Source organism: Rhinichthys klamathensis, unplaced genomic scaffold, assembly GCF_029890125.1.
Source record: "Rhinichthys klamathensis goyatoka isolate OS25496 unplaced genomic scaffold, OSU_Roscu_1.1 h1tg000635l_1, whole genome shotgun sequence".
Taxonomy (NCBI): Eukaryota; Metazoa; Chordata; class Actinopteri; order Cypriniformes; family Leuciscidae; genus Rhinichthys; species Rhinichthys klamathensis.
The window spans coordinates 782,031-804,688 of NW_026607081.1; the positions used below are offsets into that span (position 1 = coordinate 782,031).

At 33.6% G+C, this 22,658-nt stretch overlaps 3 protein-coding genes across 4 annotated transcripts; all 3 read left to right on the forward strand.

Annotated features, from left to right (window-relative positions):
* Nucleotides 1–7,072: 7,072 nt before the first annotated feature.
* Nucleotides 7,073–10,650, forward strand: iyd (iodotyrosine deiodinase). The gene is made up of 5 exons (XM_056241232.1): nucleotides 7,073–7,312; nucleotides 8,412–8,615; nucleotides 8,839–8,998; nucleotides 10,031–10,187; nucleotides 10,274–10,650. The coding sequence occupies exons 1-5, from the start codon at nucleotides 7,129–7,131 to the stop codon at nucleotides 10,454–10,456; spliced, it is 888 nt and encodes a 295-aa protein (XP_056097207.1). The 5' UTR covers nucleotides 7,073–7,128; the 3' UTR covers nucleotides 10,457–10,650.
* Nucleotides 10,651–13,636: 2,986 nt separating this feature from the next.
* sike1 (suppressor of IKBKE 1) lies at nucleotides 13,637–18,142 on the forward strand. Of its 2 annotated transcripts, none has more exons than XM_056241220.1 (5): nucleotides 13,637–13,912; nucleotides 15,024–15,129; nucleotides 15,209–15,351; nucleotides 16,152–16,265; nucleotides 17,671–18,142. In XM_056241220.1, the coding sequence occupies exons 1-5, from the start codon at nucleotides 13,754–13,756 to the stop codon at nucleotides 17,779–17,781; spliced, it is 633 nt and encodes a 210-aa protein (XP_056097195.1). In that variant the 5' UTR covers nucleotides 13,637–13,753; the 3' UTR covers nucleotides 17,782–18,142. The 2 variants fall into 2 exon arrangements, with proteins under 2 accessions (XP_056097195.1, XP_056097196.1); XM_056241221.1 differs by having other exon boundaries at nucleotides 13,637–13,888.
* Nucleotides 18,143–19,643: 1,501 nt separating this feature from the next.
* On the forward strand, nucleotides 19,644–22,252 carry micos10 (mitochondrial contact site and cristae organizing system subunit 10). Its single transcript, XM_056241234.1, has 4 exons — nucleotides 19,644–19,794; nucleotides 20,304–20,351; nucleotides 20,430–20,539; nucleotides 22,210–22,252. Exons 1-4 carry the CDS (start codon nucleotides 19,731–19,733, stop codon nucleotides 22,216–22,218), a joined length of 231 nt encoding a protein of 76 aa, XP_056097209.1. The 5' UTR covers nucleotides 19,644–19,730; the 3' UTR covers nucleotides 22,219–22,252.
* Nucleotides 22,253–22,658: the final 406 nt, after the last annotated feature.

The following is a 22,658-nucleotide window of genomic DNA, read 5'->3' on the forward strand; positions in this document are numbered from 1 at the left end:
AGATCATTTTTCATGGAAAAAATTTTTTGCTCTGTTTTTCTGAATTAACGAGTTAATTATCTCAGAATTACGAGATAATTTTTCATGGAAAAAATTTTTTTGCTCTGTTTTTCTGAATTAACAAGTTAATTATCTCAGAATTCCGAGATAATTTTTCATGGGAAAAAAGTTTTTGCTCTGTTTTTTTTCTGAATTAACGAGTTAATAATCTCAGAATTACGAGATAATTTTTCATGGGAAAAAAGTTTTTGCTCTGTTTTTTTTGAATTAACGAGTTAATGATCTCAGAATTACGAGATATTTTTTCATGGGAAAAAAGTTTTTGCTCTGTTTTTCTGAATTAACGAGTTAATTATCTCAGAATTACGAGATCATTTTTCATGGAAAAAAGTTTTTGCTGTTTTTCTGAATTAACGAGTTAATTATCTCAGAATTACGAGATAATTTTTCATGGAAAAAAGTTTTTGCTGTTTTTTTCTGAATTAACGAGTTAATGATCTCAGAATTACGAGATAATCTTTCATGGAAAAAAGTTTTTGCTCTGTTTTTCTGAATTAACGAATGAATTATCTCAGAATTACGAGATAATTTTTCATGGAAAAAAAGTTTTTGCACTGTTTTTTCTGAATTAACGAGTTAATGATCTCAGAATTACGAGATATTTTTTCATGGAAAAAAAGTTTTTGCTCTGTTTTTCTGAATTAACGAGTTAATTATCTCAGAATTACGAGATCATTTTTCATGGAAAAAAGTTTTTGCTCTGTTTTTCTGAATTAACGAGTTAATGATCTCAGAATTACGAGATATTTTTTCATGGGAAAAAAGTTTTTGCTCTGTTTTTCTGAATTAACGAGTTAATTATCTCAGAATTACGAGATCATTTTTCATGGAAAAAAGTTTTTGCAGTTTTTCTGAATTAACGAGTTAATTATCTCAGAATTACGAGATAATTTTTCATGGAAAAAAGTTTTTGCTGTTTTTTTCTGAATTAACGAGTTAATGATCTCAGAATTACGAGATAATCTTTCATGGAAAAAAGTTTTTGCTCTGTTTTTCTGAATTAACGAATTAATTATCTCAGAATTACGAGATAATTTTTCATGGAAAAAAAGTTTTTGCTCTGTTTTTTCTGAATTAACGAGTTAATGATCTCAGAATTACGAGATATTTTTTCATGGAAAAAAAGTTTTTGCTCTGTTTTTCTGAATTAACGAGTTAATAATCTCAGAATTACGAGATAATTTTTCATGGGAAAAAAGTTTTTGCTCTGTTTTTTCTGAATTAACGAGTTAATGATCTCAGAATTACGAGATATTTTTTCATGGAAAAAAAGTTTTTGCTCTGTTTTTCTGAATTAACAAGTTAATTATCTCAGAATTACGAGATCATTTTTCATGGAAAAAAGTTTTTGCTCTGTTTTTCTGAATTAACGAGTTAATTATCTCAGAATTACGAGATAATTTTTCATGGAAAAAATTTTTTTGCTCTGTTTTTCTGAATTAACGAGTTAATTATCTCAGAATTACGAGATCATTTTTCATGGGAAAAAGTTTTTGCAGTTTTTCTGAATTAACGAGTTAATTATCTCAGAATTACGAGATAATTTTTCATGGAAAAAAGTTTTTGCTGTTTTTTTCTGAATTAACGAGTTAATGATCTCAGAATTACGAGATAATCTTTCATGGAAAAAAGTTTTTGCTCTGTTTTTCTGAATTAACGAATTAATTATCTCAGAATTACGAGATAATTTTTCATGGAAAAAAAGTTTTTGCTCTGTTTTTTCTGAATTAACGAGTTAATGATCTCAGAATTACGAGATATTTTTTCATGGAAAAAAAGTTTTTGCTCTGTTTTTCTGAATTAACGAGTTAATTATCTCAGAATTACGAGATAATTTTTCATGGAAAAAAGTTTTTGCTGTTTTTCTGAATTAACGAGTTAATTATCTCAGAATTACGAGATAATTTTTCATGGAAAAAAGTTTTTGCTGTTTTTTTCTGAATTAACGAGTTAATGATCTCAGAATTACGAGATAATCTTTCATGGAAAAAAGTTTTTGCTCTGTTTTTCTGAATTAACGAATTAATTATCTCAGAATTACGAGATCATTTTTCATGGAAAAAAGTTTTTGCAGTTTTTCTGAATTAACGAGTTAATTATCTCAGAATTACGAGATAATTTTTCATGGAAAAAAGTTTTTGCTGTTTTTTTCTGAATTAACGAGTTAATGATCTCAGAATTACGAGATAATCTTTCATGGAAAAAAGTTTTTGCTCTGTTTTTCTGAATTAACGAATTAATTATCTCAGAATTACGAGATAATTTTTCATGGAAAAAAAGTTTTTGCTCTGTTTTTTCTGAATTAACGAGTTAATGATCTCAGAATTACGAGATATTTTTTCATGGAAAAAAAGTTTTTGCTCTGTTTTTCTGAATTAACGAGTTAATTATCTCAGAATTACGAGATCATTTTTCATGGAAAAAAGTTTTTGCTGTTTTTCTGAATTAACGAGTTAATTATCTCAGAATTACGAGATAATTTTTCATGGAAAAAAGTTTTTGCTGTTTTTTTCTGAATTAACAAGTTAATGATCTCAGAATTACGAGATAATCTTTCATGGAAAAAAGTTTTTGCTCTGTTTTTCTGAATTAACGAATTAATTATCTCAGAATTACGAGATAATTTTTCATGGAAAAAAAGTTTTTGCTCTGTTTTTTCTGAATTAACGAGTTAATGATCTCAGAATTACGAGATATTTTTTCATGGAAAAAAAGTTTTTGCTCTGTTTTTCTGAATTAACGAGTTAATTATCTCAGAATTACGAGATAATTTTTCATGGAAAAAAGTTTTTGCTCTGTTTTTCTGAATTAACGAGTTAATAATCTCAGAATTACGAGATAATTTTTCATGGGGAAAAGTTTTTGCTCTGTTTTTTTCTGAATTAATGACTTAATTATCTCAAAATTATGAGTAACTCTTTAATTCATAAAAACACAGTGAAAAAAATGTTTTTCAAGAAAAATGTATCTCATAATTTTGAGATATTAACTCGTTAATTCAGAAAAATCAGAGCAAAAACTTTTTTTCCATGAAATATTATCTTGTAATTCTGATAATTAACTCGTTAATTCAGAAAAACAGAGTAGATTTTTTTTCCTCAAGTGAATGCAATACGCTTCTGTAAGTCCGTCTAATTTGATCCAATGGCGGCATTCAAATTAGCGGTGAAGGTCTCAACGCGCGTTCCGTCTCTTCCAATGGCAAAGGGATTTTTAATTAAATACAATACATTTTATCTTATGTATTAACTCGTTTCATCTGACTCCATAAAATGAAAGTGTTTTAATGATATCTGTGCATCATTAAATATACGTTAATGTTTGACTATTCCTTTTAACTCCAATGGAAATGAAGTCAAAGTCTGTTAGAATAATCAAATATAACAATTTATTATGTCAGGTAAAAGTATTATGCCAATTTCATAATCAGTTCAAAGATCATCAATACAAAACATCAAATGCTTTAGGATAAGAGAAATAGATGCAAACCCAACATTTAAGAACTACATGAGCTAATCCTCACGGGCTATCTGAAATACAGAAAGGGCCACGATCCCTTGCTGCATTCCATTAAATAGCCAGAACTTCTTTTCAATGGTAATTTGCATTCAGGTTACACCTTATTTTGGGGGTAGGGGAGAAAGGCCATTTGCCTAAAGTCCACCTTCCTTTGTGTGTCATCTCTAAACTTCTAAAAAACCTTATTACCTTTTGTTTTACCTTTTGGAATGAGACATCTGAACCACTCACTCTGGAACATTTAAAATGATACTAAACACAATAATCATTCACATGAAACCATATATATATTCTTATGTGAGTGTGGGTGATCTCTGCAAGAGTGGGGGATGCGGGAGTGTGTGTGTGAGAGGTGTTCAGATGTTAATTTGCAAGCAAGGTCCTTTGTCTTACAGATCTGTGGTGAGGTGGATTCCTTCAACCAGTTTTACAGTCTTACACTTCCGTACGTTTCTAATGTTGTATATTAAAATTTCTCTCGTATTCAGACTAAACAGACGCCAATTTATCAAATAATCTTAATTATATCACTAGTAAGTCATGGAGACACAAATAGCACTGTTTCCTCAGAATAACACACGTTATTATATCTAATCTGATTGTGGTTTAATGGGCAGAACTCCATGTGTGTTTAATGACATACACTGATCTGATTGGTTTATATAGGTTGTCTAGCTGTTCAGGGTCAGTGTACTCACACATGCTACTGTAAAGATTAACAGCTCTTAAAAGCACACACGTAAACAAGTGCCTTTGTGTGTGTGTGTGTGTGTGTGCGTCCGTAGAGGAAGAATACTATTCCAGACAAAGTCAAGACAGGGCATATTGCCATCTGATTTGATTATTTCATGTCTGTGAGGAAAACAGTGACACAAATGAGGTGATTTCCTTAATAAAAACAACAACAGAACAACATCTACTACAAAATGACCTTTGTATGACCTTTAAATTACCAAAAATAAATTCCTAAGTAAGCCTTCATATCATTAATTGCTAAATCAAAACAGAAGTTTTTCTTTTGTTTCCAAAGGGAAACTGTGGTCACTATGGCAACAGTGCAGTAATGACATCATTTTCATTTTGTGGTATGAAGAGAACCTTTGACTTGTGTTATTTATTTTTAATCTGATATTATGATTGATATCATTAAATTAACTCCGAGCTCATCATTCAAATGTGAACGCATTATAATATCATGGCGAGAGAGAAAGATTTCCAATTAAATTAATAAATCTCATGTCAGCAGTGCTGTGGCTGGGATATTTTGTTTGTTTGTTACTGCTGAAAATAAATCTGCTGCGTAGCATGTAAAGATGTATGTTGAAATATGCACTGAAACGTCTAATAATTCTGTCCGTGTGTAATTCGCTTTGCAGCGTGTTGTTTAGGCCCACTGGGTGTTCATGACTTTTCTGGGAAAGATGCATTCATAAGAAAAATATATTTGTTTGTTAACGTTGATGCCGAGAATGTTTTAAGAGGATTTAAATGAGACAGCAGAGCCTCCAATAAGCCTTTTCTCTCTCTCTCTCTCTCTCTCTCTCTCTCTCTCTCTCTCTCTCTCTCTCTCTCTCTCTCTCTCTCTCTCTCTCTCTCTCTCTCTCTCTCTCTCCTCCAAATTGCAGTAACAGCCCAGATTTTCTTTTTCACACAGACACACTCATATAAACATAAATAGAGATAATAATAACATCAGCAACAACAAAACAAAATAGTCTAATAATAATAACTATATATAAGCAGTATCACACGAGCAAGCATGCCGATCCATTGCTTTTATACAACAGCTCAATAAATACATATATTAAGGGTGCGTCTTGCGGAAGAACATTGTAGCCGGAACTACTTCTCTCCCTCATCCTTCCCTCAGGTCATTTTGACCCGACATTTTTTTTTTTAAATGTTAAAAATGTAGTGTTCATTAGAGGTGTACTTTTGTCACTTAAACCACGAATACACACTAAAAAAAAATGGATTCGAGGAGTTTTGTGGTTGAAATTTAAAAAAGTAACAAATCCTTCACTCGAGGGTCAATTTGACCCACATATAGGAATGAATGCGAGGAATGCTTCAGTACACAGAAAAACCTAAAAATGCTCAATTCAAACTAAAAATACTAAAACTTTACCAAATAATTATTTTATAATGTCTACTCTACATGTATCTGAATGCATACTGAAGAAAAAAATGACGTTAGGACCCAATGAAAAAGCTTGTTTGCTCCAAATAGAGCTATAGGGTCATATAGTGTATACCATAGGTGTATCCTGGTTGACACCAGACCCTTCTCAGTTGTAACTTGCAGAGCAAATCTCAAATTTGCAGGAAGTTCGTCTGGGTTTTCCCAGGCAACATCTAGTGGCTAGACTAGAGTCATGAAATATCATGTTATGTTATTTTGTTCCACAAGAGGTCGGCAAAGACACCCAATGTAAGATATTTTGAGCTGAATTAAAAGGTGTACAGTTACAGTATGCATGAAATTCTGAGTCATTTTGAATTTAAGTTGAAAGAATGTGCTTAAATTACAAATTTACTATGTATTTATTATTTATTGATTAAATCTAGTAATTTAAAGGTAAATAAAATAAGAAAATCTCCCAAAAAGGGCATTAAAAAAATAGAAAAAAATTAAATAGAATAAGCTTTCTGAACAAAAAAATTAAATTAAGTATATTTTTGGGGCTTCGGGTCATTTTGGGAAGGATTTGTTACAGGACGCGAGGGAAAGATGAGACCAGTCACCCAGATAATGTTACTGGGCTACTCCGCAGCGGTTGTCGACCCGCTCGGTCTTAAATAGTCCGAATATAAACACTTATTATAGGCGTACGTAGTGATTCAGGATAAGACAAAATCACGGCTTGGAATATGAATTCATGATATAGCCTACATTTTGTAAATTTGTAACAAAAAGAGTTACATAGTGTAGGCTACCTTTAAAAAGGCCAAACTTACTTCGTCCGTTTTGTTCCCCCAACGAAAATATTTCCAAACGAAGTCAGAATCGAAATGCATCACTTAAAGACAGGGTGTGTGACTGTGGTGATTCATTCCTGGTTTAATCAACGTGTTTGAAGGTTTGAACGAATTGTTTTTGAGTGAATGATTCAACGACTCATTCATAAAGACGTCATTGTTCGTTCCTGACTGAATTCGCGGTTTTGAACAAATCGTTTAAATAAATGATTCCATGATTCATATTTCGCCACCTACTGACGAATCGATGTAACGGGCAGTCACTTAATTGCATTTATTGTTTATTGAATAATAATATCAACAACAATAATGCATTGCTTATTATTCTTATTAACCTATTCATATTAAATTAAATAATTGATTATTGTAATCTAAGTTTATAATTATTATTATTATAACAGCTAGTGTTAAAACGAGACTTGCACACTGATAGTAGAGACAACTGTGCGGTTTTATGTTTCCTTTGAGCTGTTTGAATATTAACAGAAGAAAGAAAGTGAGATAAAGTGAGTCCCTCCCTTTTCACTGAACTTCTGTGAAACTCCTTCAGACTGAGTTGACTCGTCCATCATGGCGGTGTTTTCGTCTCTTACTCCGGTGTTCGTGGCGGTTTTGTGCGTTGTTATAGGGTTTCTCTTCAAAAACTCCCAGAGGAGAGAGAACAGATCCAAGCAGAAGAGTTCAGGAGACACAGCCAGACCATGGGTGGATGAGGATCTGCAGGACGACACAGAAATCAGCAGGAAACACAGCGGTACTGTAGGCTACACTATATTTCTGTAACAAAATAAAGTAGTAAGTGACAGGAACTTGACTTTTTATTTTAGTTTAACACCCATTGTCCAGTCTACAAAAGCAAAAATACTTACAATAATACTATGTAAACATTTAAATAAATAAAGCAGCATTAGTATATGCATTATAGATTTTTACATTAGTATATAGAGTATCAGAATCATGATACATGCTATGTATAGGCTATTATACATATTTTCTAATTATAATTCAAATCAATGTATTGATATACTATAGTAATATTGTTATATTATGTCATATAATAATTTATGCATACCAGCCATGCCCCCAAACATGCAAAACCAATCATGGATATAAATATATAGACTATTATTTTTTTTTTTAAGTAGACCCGTATTTCAACAATAAAGCATATGATTACTGCAATGAGCAAAAAATTAATGACTGGCCCCCAGGAGGTTAAATGAGAATATGTTGAAAATCATCGGTGTCATCTTGAGCACTTGAAACTGTCTGGATGGTTAGAGTACAAGAGTGGACAGCAAACATAAACTCGACACCAAGCCTTTGAAGAGGGAAGTCGAGCGCAAAGATGCAGAACTTTTGAAGAGATCTCATCGTCTGACATCTCAAAACTTTATGGGGCAGAGTTTTGAACCCAATGCAAAGGTTCAAGTCCAAAAAAGTCTTGCTGAAGATGTTGCAATACGGAACACATATTCTGTATTAACAATGACTTTAGCCTCATTAAATTTTGCTTATTAATAGTTATTTGTTAAGTTTAGTATTGGATAGAATTAAGGGATGTAGAATATGATCATGCAGAATAAGGCATTAATATGTGCTTTATAAGTAATAAGCCAATACCCTTGTTATGCATGCTAATAAGCAAAGTGTGAATTTGAGAATATAATAGTGAGAATTAGACCCTAAACTAAAGTGTTACCCAATATATTATTTTTCATAATTGCATATAAGTAATCATATTTTGCATATATGGCAGTTTCTGATGACCAATAAAAACAAAAGACAGATGAGACTGCCATGATGTGACTTTGTGTTTCTTTTTATTGGCTAAATCTGTTGTATGTGCACAGAGGATGATGATGATGATTGGCTAGACACAACAGAGGAAGAAGGCTTAGTCCATATCCCGTACACTCCTGCTCAGTACTCCTCTGCCGAGATGCTGGAGCGCTCGGAGAAGTTTTACTCGCTCATGAATCTGAGACGGTCTGTCCGCTTCATCAGTCCAGAACCGGTTCCAAAAGAAGTGATTGACAATGTCATCCGCACTGCAGGTAATGCAGCCAATCGCCATGATGGAAACAAGTCAAAGACAGCTCTTCGTTTCATTCACTCTCTCTCTCTCTCTCTCTCTCTCTCTCTCTCTCTCTCTCTCTCTCTCTCTCTCTCTCTCTCTCTCTCTCTCTGTGTGTGTGTGTGTGTGTGTGTGTGTGTGTGTGTGTGTGTGTGTGTGTGTGTGTGTGTGTGTGTGTGTGTGTGTGTGTGTGTGTGTGAAAGGCACTGCCCCCAGTGGAGCTCACACTGAACCCTGGACATTTGTGGTGGTGTCTGATGCCGATGTGAAACACAAGATCAGAGAGATCGTCGAGGAAGAGGAGGAGATCAACTACAAGCAACGGATGGGAGACAAGTGGGTCCACGACCTGAAGAGACTTCGGTGTGTTTCAAATAGACAAGAGGCTTCAAAAATATATATTTTTACATATAGTTTTATGGTAAATGTTTATTAGTTTTTATTTTTACTGTACTATACCATTATGTATTATAATTTAATATAACAATTACAGACACATAACAAATAATAGCAATATGAGTTGATAAACTCAATTAGCTATGATATTAGTGCCCCCTTGTGGTTACTTTTTTCTATCTCTTTTTTTTTTACCATGGTTAACAATGTTTCAGTTAAGTTAAGAGGTCACATAAAACAACAATAAAAAATAAAAACATGAAATTATTATTATTATAATACAATATACAGTCATTTATTAATATTATTTATAAGAAACAATAATATTTATAATACTATAATATTATAAAATAAAAAAATATATATTTATAATGTGATCCATTATAATATATTAATAATTAAATGTTTTATTATTATTATTGTTGTAATACTTTACACAGATTTTGTATAAGAATTATTGTTAATATTTTTGTTGTTGTTGTAATACTGTTCACAGTAATATAATAACAATATTTATTAGAAATAATAATGTTTATAAGACTATAATAATTAAGATTTAAATAATATTTTTATAATACTATACACTAATATAATAATAATAATTATTATTATTATTGATTTTGTTGTTGTAATGGTATACACAGTGATATAATAATAATATATAAGAAATAATATTTATAATGCTATAATATTTATACAATTATACAATTATACAATATATTTATAATATGATACACTATAATATAATAATAATAATTAAATCCGTTATTATTATTGTAATTTTTGTAATACTTTACACTACACAGTAATTTAATACAATATTTATTAGGAATAATAAAGTTGATAATACTATAATACTATACACTGTAATATGATAATAATAATTATTATTGTTTTTGTTGTTGTTGTAATGCTATACAGAGTAATATAATAATAATAATAATAACACGTGATCATATTTATAATACTCCACACTGTAATACACTGTGTCTTTCACAGAACAAACTGGGTGAAGGAGTATCTGGATGTGGCTCCGTATCTGATCCTAGTGTTTAAGCAGACACATGGACTTCTGCCCAGCGGCAAGAAAAAGACTCACTATTACAATGAAATCAGTGTGTCGATTTCCTGTGGGATTCTGCTGGCCGCCCTGCAGGTGAGACTCAGAAACGCGCGTACACATCAAACATTTGTGGATCTTTGAATTTGAATTTCATGTGATATTCCATTTGATGGTGTTAGAATGTTGGGCTGGTTACCGTGACGACCACTCCTTTGAACTGTGGTCCACAGTTGAGGTCCCTCCTCCAGCGACCAGCCAATGAGAAGCTTCTAATTCTGCTTCCTGTTGGCTATCCTGCGTCTGACGCCAAAGTGCCTGACCTCAAACGCAAGGACCTCAGTGACATAATGGTGACTGTGTGACAAGCACCAGCTGCTGGAAGCCATAATAACACCAAATCTTTAGATCTCTTTTGAATGTATGATTGTGTTCTTTGTCTAAAATGAGTTTTGGCAAATTAAACCGATGTTCTCATCTCACTGCTTTGTTTTTATGATACCTTACCATAATAAAGGGATGTTCCAGTGATGGTTCACATTTGAATACAGTTCCATGGTTCTTTTAGCCTGGTTAAAACCAGACCATTCTCAGTTGTAACTTTCAGAGCAAATCTAAATTTGCCGGAAGTTGTCTGGGTTTTCCCAGGCTATGGTTCTTTCAATGTATGCCTCATATTGTGAATCTGCTGTGATCTATGCAAAACATTAAAAGACATGTTTGTATCTATGGTTTCTGCACTCTCACTCCTGCACTGACATATATGAAAGGGGCTTCATGTTTATTTTACACTGGTTATAAAAGATAATTTTGCAATAATCATCTCTAAATTACAGTTCACAGTATGTTTAAAGGTGAAGGTGAAGTGTGTATTGTTTATTATATTAACATACTGTTGTGCTTTTTAATATTCATCTTTTGAGACTGAAAACTCCTTCTAGAGCTTTCAAGCATGTTTAAGCACATTGTATGTTTATAACATGATTTAGCATGTTGCTAGCTTGACAAAGCCTAGCAATTACCTTTGTGCTAAAACAATCAAGCAACATGCTAACAGCATGTTAAAATACGTTAGCAACATGTTGTTAATTAATGTTAGCAACATGTTGTTAATTCATGTTAGCAACATGTTAATTCATGTTAGCAACATGTTAATTCATGTTAGCAACATGTTGTTAATTCATGTTAGCAACATGATAATTCTAATTCATGTTAGCAACATGTTGTTAATTCATGTTAGCAACATGTTAATTCATGTTAGCAACATGTTGTTAATTCATGTTAGCAACATGATAATTCTAATTCATGTTAGCAACATGTTGTTAATTCATGTTAGCAACATGTTGTTAATTCATGTTAGCAACACATTAATTCATGTTAGCAACATGTTAATTCATGTTAGCAACATGTTAAAACATGATAGCAACATGTTAAAACATGATAACAACATGTTAATCGTGCTAACAATGTGTTAAAACATGCTAGCAATGTTAAAGCCATAGACTGGTTAAAGCAGTGGTTCTCAAACTGCGGGAGATCAGCAGAAAAAGAAGAAAAAACAGCCATTGCAACGGCATTCAAGTGCGTGAATAGCGTTCTGCCTTTATAAAGCGCCATCGGACATCAATTACACTGAATCGTTTTTCTTCAGACCGTTGATTTGTCACCATTAGAACAAGCCCAACATAGAAGTTGCTCGCCATAAAAGCACCTCTCCAGCGGACCGAATTTTTAAAAAAGTTTAAAGGGGGGCGCAACCAAAAAAAAGTTTGAGAACCACTGGGTTAAAGCATGCTAAAAAATATGCTAAAACATGTTAACAATGTGTTAAAACATGCTAGTAATGCATTAATTCATGTTAACAACATGCTAAAACATGCTAGCAATGTGTTAATTCGTGTTATAAATGGTTAATACCGGTATTGTGTTAAATCATATTAGCAAAATGCTTAAAACATGAAAGCAATGTGCTAAATCATGCTAAAACATGCTGGCAATGTAAAACATGTTTACACAACATGCTAAAACACCTTATCTATCTATCTATCTATCTATCTATCTATCTATCTATCTATCTATCTATCTATCTATCTATCTATCTATCTATCTATCTATCTATCTATCTATCTAAGTAGTAATAGACATTTTAGGATGTTATTAATAAAAACAAAACATGTTAATTAATTTGACTACTTTTATTTTCACCCAAACAGGCTTTTTATTTTTTGAAGAATAAACCTCAGGTTAATATTACAATTATGCCTGATAACTGATAATAATTTTTGTGTCATGATTGATATGACTGATATGATGGTTGATATAATAGACCTATACTGTTGTAATGTACATTAAAGCTGTAGTCTTCTGGAATAAAAACATGATAATATATAATCTTGACCTTTGAATTTTGCGGCGAATAAATACGTCCTATTAATACATTGACATTTTGCATCGTTTTTTTTTTTATTTAACCAGGAGGTCCCATTGAGATTCAGAATCTCTTTTACAAGAGAGACCTGGCCAAGGTAGCAGCCAAACCACAACAAATGCATACATTACAAACACTAAATTACATTTTCATGATAAAAGTAGTACAAAAAGAACACAATGAGACTCTTAAGAAAAACAAGAACATGTCTCCATCACAACACTCTTTACAGTAGTTTTAAATTCATTTATGGACATAAGGGTTTCTAACCTTAGCTCTTTTTGTAGATTATTCCACCCCCAAGGTGCTAAATAAGAGAAAGCAGTTCTTCCCAATTCAGTTGTAACTCGTGGCACGTTAAAAAGCAACCACTTTGAGGAGCGTAGCTGATAGGTACCAGAGCAGACAGAGAGGAGGTTACAGAGGTACAGTAGAAGTTTGCCAAGTATTAGCTTTATAAATAAAGATATACCAGTGCTGCTGTCTACGAATTGTAAGTGATGTCCAACCAACTAAATCATAAAGAATGCAGTGATGGGTAAGTGACTTTGTATTTGTTATGAATCGTAGTGATGCATGGTAAACTGAATCAACATGACGCAAGGTGGAGGATGCAGCATGCATGTACATATATCTCCATAATCAATTACAGACAGAAAAGTAGCTTCCACAAGTTTCTTCTTAGCACTAAAAGTAAAACAAGATTTGTTTCTGAAATAGAAGCCGAGCTTGACTTTAAGTTTCTTGACTAAAGCAGTAATATGTTCATTGAAGGTGAGCTTATCATCTATCCATATGCCCAAGTACTTGTATGAAGACACTCTCTCAATTGATTTCCCATCTAAGGACAAGAGGGACTTTTGGGACTGAATTTATGCTGATCTTAGTATAAAAAAATATGCTCACAATTTAGAATACTGAAAATGTTATCAAGTTAAAAAAATAATTTGAGTACTTTTTTTTTTTCTTTTTCTTTTTTTTACCAAACAGACTTTTATTTTGAAAACAAATTGTTCAAAATACGTTGACGTATTTGACGTTGACTAGTACAGGAAGTTCCTTTTAGTTAGTTAGTTAGTTGACAGATCTCCTTAATCGATTATCTTATTAGACTTGCATTTTGTGATCGATATAAGGAAGTAAATATGTAATATATCTCAACATTTTTGTAGTTGTACTGTTAATGCGTCGCGCTCGATAAGCACAGCGGTGTAGTTTGAGTGTGTCGCCGAGGATGTCGTGCTCGCTGGAGAAGGTGCTCGGCGACGCGAGGACTCTCCTGGAGCGGCTGAAGGAACACGATAACGCCGCGGAGGGTCTCATCGACCAGTCCAGCGTCCTCAGCCAGAAGATACACAGCATGAAGGAGGTCGGAAACACTCTCCCTGACAAGGCATGATATAAAATCTCTCACTGACCACCCTACAGAGCACCTGTAGTATGACAAAAAGCATGCACTGCACGAATTACAGTTGTTTGCATGTACATTGCACAATATGATTTATTGCTGTAAAGCATTTGGCTTATTGTGTAAGATCTGGGCTGGTGGTAAACACTGCAAAAAATGGTTTTATTACTCAGTGTGGTTTTTTTTTTAACTTGAGAAGCAAAATGACTTCAGAAAGTGAGTCTTGTCAAAAACAAATAAGTTTGTGCTTAAAATAAGAAACAAAAAAAATGTCAGTGGGTTATGAAAAAATAAACTTAATTCAAAGGCTTATATTTTAAAGGCAGATGTTTTTCTTTTTTTAAGAATAAACTAATACATTTTTCAGACAACAAGACTTATCTTAAGTCATTTTTGTCCATGAGGTTGTTTGTTTGTTTGTATGATGATTTAATAATTTTTTAGATATTTGTAATTTAAAACAAGACAAAACCATAGAGTAAGAACATCATTTTTATCTGTTGCCTCCGGTTACTCCAGGAAAATCTGTGGATAAAATCTTGATTGCAATGCAATATAAAAGTTTTGACTGATAACTGATCGTTATTTTTGTGTTATGGCTGATAATTGATATGATGTCTGATTTTATAAATACTGTTGACATGCACATTAGTCTTTCATTTTGTGCAAAGTAAAATCAGGAATAAACTTGATAATATACAATTTTGATGGTTGATTTTTTACAAAGTATATTGTTAATGTTCTAGTACTAATCTATTCTTTTATCTTTATCTTTTTTTTGCATTTGGGACTAAATTTAATTTATGCTGATTTCAAGCCTGCAACTAATGATCATTGTGAGATATTATTCTGTTGTTTATTTACTTGATTAATTGGATAAAGTCAAATATTCTTCTCTCTCTCGAAAACAATATATATATATATATACTGTATGTATACGTATGTTTATATATATATATATATATATATATATATACACATAAAATTAGTTTTATTGTATAGCCCCAGAACCCTGTATATGTTGCATCTCTATTGACACCAAATGAAGAATAATCAATAACTACCCAATATGAAGCTCTATTTTCCCTGTCTTTAGTACACCGAGGAAGGCACAGAGTATCAGGAGCTGTCCAGATACAAACCTCACGTCCTGCTGACCCAGGAGAACACCCAAATCAAAGATCTCCAGCAGGAGAACAGAGGCAAGACAGCTAGAGTTTCTTCATAGAGTCTCACATTTTGAAAGTGAAACCTTGATTCGACTCGTTGTGCTGTTCACAGATCTCTGGCTGTCTCTGGAGGAGCACCAGTACGCTTTAGAGCTGATCATGGGCCGGTACCGAAAGCAGATGCTTCAGCTGATGATGGAAAAGAAAGAGCTGGATACTAAACCTGTGCTCAACCTTCACCAGGATCATGCCATGGTGCCAAACCTTTGATTTCTCAGTAGTTGATGTCTTTCCTTTAAAGTGCCCCTGTTATGCTTTTTCAAATATTACACTTCATGTAGTGTGTAACACAGCTGTTTGTGAATGTAAAAGGTCTGCAAAGTTTCAAAGAGTGTCTCAGTCTCAATTCCTGCACGAAGCTACGTAGGTTTTATAACAAAATTGGACAATGCAACAAAACCATGTGTCTACGTCTGCTTTGACCCTCAAACACTGCATTTGTAGCTGAAACTGGACGAGTTTGGTTCATGTGTCGACATGCCGAGAAGACGCTGTTTTCAGTGCTGAGAAAGCAAATCCACTTTGCTGCACATCCAAAGCATGAGGACTCGTGTTTAAATGAATACAGTAAAAACCAACGCCATCGTTACTGTTCGTATCACTATGTATCAAGTGCTGAGGAGGATCCACAGCTGAAATTCAGATATGGTAATGAGTGTTTGGTTTCGGGACATATGTTGTAAGCGATCGACCAATCACAACAGACTGAGCCATCTGACCAATCAGAGCAGAGTAGCTCTCGGAAAGGAGGGGTTTAGAGAGACTGAATCTTTTACTGAACCGATTCGAACACTGCAATGGATATTATGAGAAAATGTAAGTGTTTTTTTTACCCTGGATGCATATAAACCTTTTGTAGGAGACTCCAAAAAAAGATTGCTAAACAAAATTAGCAATCTTTAAAATAGCATAATAGAGGCACTTTAAAATAAGTCTGATTCAGTGTTCAAAAATATGTCAGAACGAAACCTAAAATAAGCTTTTATTTTTCCCAGGAGGTTCAAAACCAGTTGGAGCGGATCTGTGAAATGGGTCAAGTTATGCGTCAAGCTGTACAGATGGACGACCGACACTACTGCTCGGTGAAAGAGCGACTGGCACAGCTCGAGGTACTGGCTTTATTTGATTTTGCCCGATTAGACACTTATGCTTTTGTATCTCACCTTTATTTTCAAGTCACCTTTATTTAGAGCGCTTTATACAATAGAAATTGTTTTGAAAGCAGCTTCACATAACAGGAAAGTATCAGACTGAATGATGAAAACATCAAATATGAGACTAATTCAAATTGTGCTGTAAAGCAGCTCTAAAAAGACGATAGTGTCATCATTCAGCTCAAGTCAGTGTTGATTCAGTTCAGTTCAATAACTGCAAAGTTCATTATGAAACGTGTTTAAGTGCTGCACAATTAATCATATCGCAATCGTAATCGCGATGTCAAGCCTATGCGATTATATGACGCAAAATCCTGCGATTTTATATGAAATAAACAAATTAGGGCTGTTAACGCAGCATCTGTTATTTTTTGTCATCCTTTGGCTAGTGTTACACGATCCTGCTCTTATTCATGCGAATGCTTTAAACCATTCAGCGAGACAAGTCAAAAGAGAGCGCGCTCCCTGTGTATGTTCTGACTGAAAGAGCGCGCCAGTATCATTCATGCGCATGCACAGACCGCACGCCAGAATACAGTTCTCTTTCCGCTTGAAGTGAACGAACAATAACACACACAATTATGCCAAAATATCATTTGTCGAGTGTCTTCATAACATAAGAGCAGTCTTACGATGGTCGGAAAGAGTTGTGAGAGAATAAGGCGCGTGTGAGATCTGCGTCTCTGTCAGCAACTCTTAAAGGGCCAGCATCCAATAATGCTTTCGGTCAGTAAAGTTAATCAAAGAACAAAGGAAACAGAGAAAAACACTCACTGCTCTTGACCAAATAACTTGTGTAGCTTTAAATAGGATTTTAGTCCATATAATTTATAATTTATGCAGCGCAGACTGTTTGATAACTTTATTCAATTTCTGTATATATATGTCCTACCTGTTAGACAGGAAGAGCACAGGTAAATATGACATTTATTATGGGTTTATGTGAGGATTGTTTGAAGTTCACTTAAATTAAAATATTTTTTTATCCAGACATCAATGGCTTATTGATCATTATAGGTGTTATCAATCATTTAGTTGTTGTTGCTAGTTTGAGTTGAGAAATACACATTTCAGAATTATCACTAATCTGTGTGTGCATTTTGATTTAGAACCAAGCAAGTTGACACATGAAACCATTTGTTTATTATATCGCAATCGCATATTGCAATATTGACCTCAATAATCGCAATATGACATTTTCCCCAAATCGTGCAGCCCTAGTGTTTAATTCTGCTGTAAGGCAGCTCTACAGAAGACTTGTGTTGTTATTTCGCTTCATCCAATAGTGTCAGTGCAGCCAAACCAATAATATTGCTGCATATTCAGTGTATGTTGATAAAACACCTTTTTGTTGATGCAGATTGAAAACAAAGAGCTGAGGGATCTTCTGTCCATCAGCAGCAGCGCCGTGAGGCCGAATAGAGAGGACACGAGCCCACCAGAGACGGATGACAAACAGGACTCTGAATAGAGGAAATGTTACTTTACATGGCAGTTTGTATGTCGGATGCCCTGGCGTCCACTGATGTTAAAATCTGTATTGGGTTTTCTAGCGTGGTTTAGCTTCCTGCTGCCCGATGATGCACTTTCTGATGTTTATTGTTGTTATTGATGCTGTTCTGAAAAATTCAGTTTTAATAACAGACACTTAAGCAAATGTGCATTATAGATCAAATCTGCCTCTATTTCTATTTACATTTTCAACCAAACAAAACAAAAATTTAAAAATGAGATTTGTTGGCTTAAATTGAGTTGTAGCTTTACCTTTAGCGGGTTTATAGGTGGTCTTAGGTCACATGAATGAATTGACAGTGCATTCTGTATACGTGAAAACAGATTATTAACTAATCTCAGCGTAAGATAGTTGTATCGTTAAGAAAGTTGTATGTATCCGCAGTATTGCATCTGTAAACAGTTTGATGTGATGATCTTGTACGCCGTGTCACATGTTCAGCACACTTCCACAGTGACCAGAATCTTCTTAAAATCGTATTTTTATTGTATTCATCTCAGGAAAGCAATCATGTGTACCACAGTTGTTATTTTGTATAACTCAGTCAGTATGTAAAAAATAAAATAGAAATTTTCAAGTTTAAACATGAGTTTATATTACATTTTAAGGTTGATGTTTATGTGATGAAGTTTTTTACAACTTAAAAAGCATCATACGTTGTGACAGTTAATTTTACTAAATATTGATAAAAAACAAACTTAATCTACAGAAATCAAGCGTTTGGTTACATTTAATAATTTGCATACAGATTGATTTTGCTTTTGTAAAACAGCCGGTTTGGAGGACTGGATCTATTTAATAATAAATCTCATTTTATTTAGTTTGCTTGCTTAAAATGCATTATTATTTTTGAATATAAATTAAAATAGCTGATTATCAAGCTATAATTATGATTTCATTGTTTTATTGATTAACCCTTTGGTATTGTTTTGAGTCACACTTGTGTTGTCCGCAGTGAAGTCACCGAACACCTGAAATTTTACTTTTTCCCCCCAGTAAAACCATGTAATATATTTTTGTTCAATGATATTTTTTTTCTATTTTGCACTCCTTATATTTCAGAGTGTTACCCCTTCATTGCTGTGCACTTTTTCTGCATCATGGCTGATTTGTAGAATGCAAAGAATCTGTATTTTTGCCTATTTCCCAATAATTTCTTATGGCGGTCATGTTTGACCGTGGACATAAGTGCAAATTTTTTTTTACAAACATTTAGCTTTTTCTAAATGTCAGAGTTTCGTACCATTCCAATGAAGCAGCAATTTATTTTTTTTGTCTAATATGACCAGACAACACCAGAGGCTTAATACAAAATTTCGATAAATTTTTACATTTTCCTCATAATATCATTTTGTACTATTATATTAAAGGGATAGCTCACCCAAAAATTCAAAGGTTGTCATTACTTACTCACCCTAAAGTTGTTCCAAACCTGTATGAGTTTATTTCTTCTGTTGAACACAACAGAAGAAATAGAAGATATTTTATAATAGAAGAAGAAATAGAAGATATTTTATAATAGAAGAAGAAATAGAAGATATTTTAAAATATGTTTGTAATCACACAGTTGACGGTAGCCATTTACTTCCATAGTAGGAAAAAAAATACTATGGAAGTCAATGGGTGCCATCAACTGTCTTGTTATCCACATTCTTCAAATATCTTCTTTTGTGTTCAACAGAAGAAAGAAACTCATACAGGTTTGGAACAACTTGAGGATGAGTAAATGATGATGGAATTAAAAAAAATTTGGTGAACTATCCCTTTAATTAAACTTGCATTATCCCCCGCCTGTCCAGCTGGTGGCGCCATCATGTAGCGCGAATATACTTGCACTGTCGGAGAAGGAAAGTATGACAGCGTTCTAGTGCAGCCTTCAAGCTAAAGTCATCCAGTCTGCTGTCATCATGTCTGAGAAAGAGATCGGCCAAAAGTGGGATCGCTGCCTCGCAGACTGCGCTATTAAAGTCGGTAAGGATTGGTTTCATTTAATAATCTGCTTAATTCACGGCAGGGGGTCAAGTCCGTGTAGGGCACTCAGGTCATTGATAAGATAAGACGCTCACTCGCACATCGGATTTGACTCACGTTGTGAACTTAATAACTAGACGGCGGTTCACCCATAAATCCTGTCTAAGTTTGTAACTCGTTATGTTTTGAGAGTGTGTTAGCCTTTGAGAACTAATGTTTTTGTGATGTATTAAAAGAATGACTAACGTTACTAGGACCGCCTTCTACTAATCTCGTCATTGTTTAGATACTATGGCAGTGACATACTACTAGTACTATGGATAGTTACCGTAGTATTTTGGACATGATACAATGGTATATCCATGGTTTGAAGCGTTTTGGACTGTTTTTCTATATTATCATAGTGTTTTCTTAAAATACAATGCAAAGTACCATGGTATTGCAATCTTAACACCATCACAGTGCCACAGGCAAGAGTAATTTTGTATTATATTGGTTTTCTCTTGTAGGTACCGGGCTGGGTCTAGGAATTGTGTTCTCTGTTGTATTCTTCAAGCGTAAGTATTTTATACTATACCTTGTGTAAACCTTGTGTAAATCTTCATCCATCGTAATATATCAAGATGTTTTTGCAGGCCGGACGTCACCCATTGCCTTGGGTACGGGACTGGGTCTTGGCATGGCGTATTCCAACTGCCAGAATGACTTCAGGTCACATTATGTACTGCACAGTAAAGTTGCTAAGGTTTGTGTTTTTGATTTCTAGAAACCATCAAATCTCACCATTACCTTTGCAGTTCATGTCCATGCGGCAAAAACACAGTTTGCATTGGAGACCTTGGGCTCATTTGTCAAAACACGCATAGAACTAGAGATCACAGAGTTGGTCAGATTACTATTCAGGACCACCTCTATAAGTGTGCCAAATTTGATCATTTTCCTATAAGTATTATCCATGGCAGATGAATTATTAATATGGAGTGCAAATAGCCCACCTTGTTGGCTGAGGCTGTTTACATTAATGCCAGACAAAACTACGGAAGACACTGGATTGTCCACAGTAACAATAGTGTAGGGTTAAGGACGGTGCATGGCAGAAAGTTTCGACCCAAATCAACCCGAGTTAGAATCCTTCTTTTGCCGAACTCGCTCTACTCCATTTTCCCATCACATATCAGATCGGAAAGGCTTTTATTTTCACGAAAAATGAAGAAAACATTTGAAAAGTGGAAATAAAGTGTCTAACGTGTTTAATTATAAAGTATTTATTGGTTGGTTATTGTCCCAATAAGGCGATATTCATTTCTTAATTTTAATAAATATAATCATTTACACTCTGTTATTATTGTATACCGTTTAATCTACAACAACACTGAGGTGCAAATACTATCTGCCAATATTCATATATATAACTATTTAACTAACTGGCAAAGAAAATACTGATATTTTACATAGTGTAAATAGAATCTTTTGCTATTTAAACTTGGTGTATATTACATTATAATGTATTGTTGTTATAAGAAGAATAAAACTAACACACACTTTCAGTGCTTGGTCCCTAATTATCCTAAATTTCGATGTCCTGTTTTGTTAATATTTTGAATTGGATTTTATTTGTCTGTTTTCATTGTAATTTGTTAAAGTTTTAGTCACTTTGTTGTATGTTTTTGTCATTTTTCTTTATAATTGTCTGTTTGTAGTTTTTAATTCAGTTTTTTATTTTAGTACTTCAACTTAAACTAAATGAAAATGGGAAATGTTTCCTTGGCAAACAGCTAGCTTCATGTTTTTTATTTGTTTAGGTTAATAATAATTATAACACTGACAAAAAAGGTACTTTTGCCCATCTAATTATTTGTTCAATTATGTTCAGTTGGTACAATGTGTTTTTAAAATGAAATCATTAAAGAAATTCACTGGATATGAACACGGCATGTTATGTGACAGTGTAATTAATACACAATACAAATTTTATTTCTATTGCACATTTACAACAACTGCCGTTTACCAAAGTGCTTTCCTGCATAATTAATACAACAAAAGCAATTACATAGTCACACACACACTAAATGAAACCCTGTTCACCCTAATCAGTTCTGAAAACCATACCAAAAATCTACAACTAACAGCAAACTAGACTTTTGAGTTATGAATATTTGTATACACGCAGATGATCACGGTACACACTTGCTTTGTTTAAAATCACCTGAGAATCAAGTCATCTAATGTACCAATGCATAAAGTTTGTATGTATGCTTTTCTTTGGTGGACTGTATGTGCTCTCGTTCACATCAGTTTCTACACGCTGATTTGTTTGTCACCTTTAACATAAGATCATATGCATTGAATCTCAAGACATTTGAATATCAGTTGAAGTGTTTAAAATCCTGACAGCTGTTTTCTCTTCTCTTTCAGGAGCAGTAGAGTTGCATCAGTTATGGATTCTGTCATCTGCCTTTTCTTATTTGAAGCCTGACTGCTTTGTCACTCTGGTTGTCTTTCTCTCTCCATAATATATATGTTCTTGTACAGGACAGTCTGTGGTTATTTAATAAAATGATAAAGGAGATTTGAAGTTTGCAAAGGATGACATGAATGTGATTTTCTTTTTCTCTTTAATTTAGATATTTTAAAAAAATGACCCTACAGTATCATTTTAAAAATCAGTGATAGCAACCCACATTGTCATCTGGCTTTTGACCCAGGCCAAGATGATTTTTGGCAACCACGCAGAAATAGTGCACTTATGCTTAAAGCAAAAAACATGCTTTGTGTCCAGAACAGGGTTGGCATGGTGACAGTTCTCCAGTTGTGAAGTACAAGCATACATTTTTTTTTAAATTCTGCTGTGCTATTAATAATTG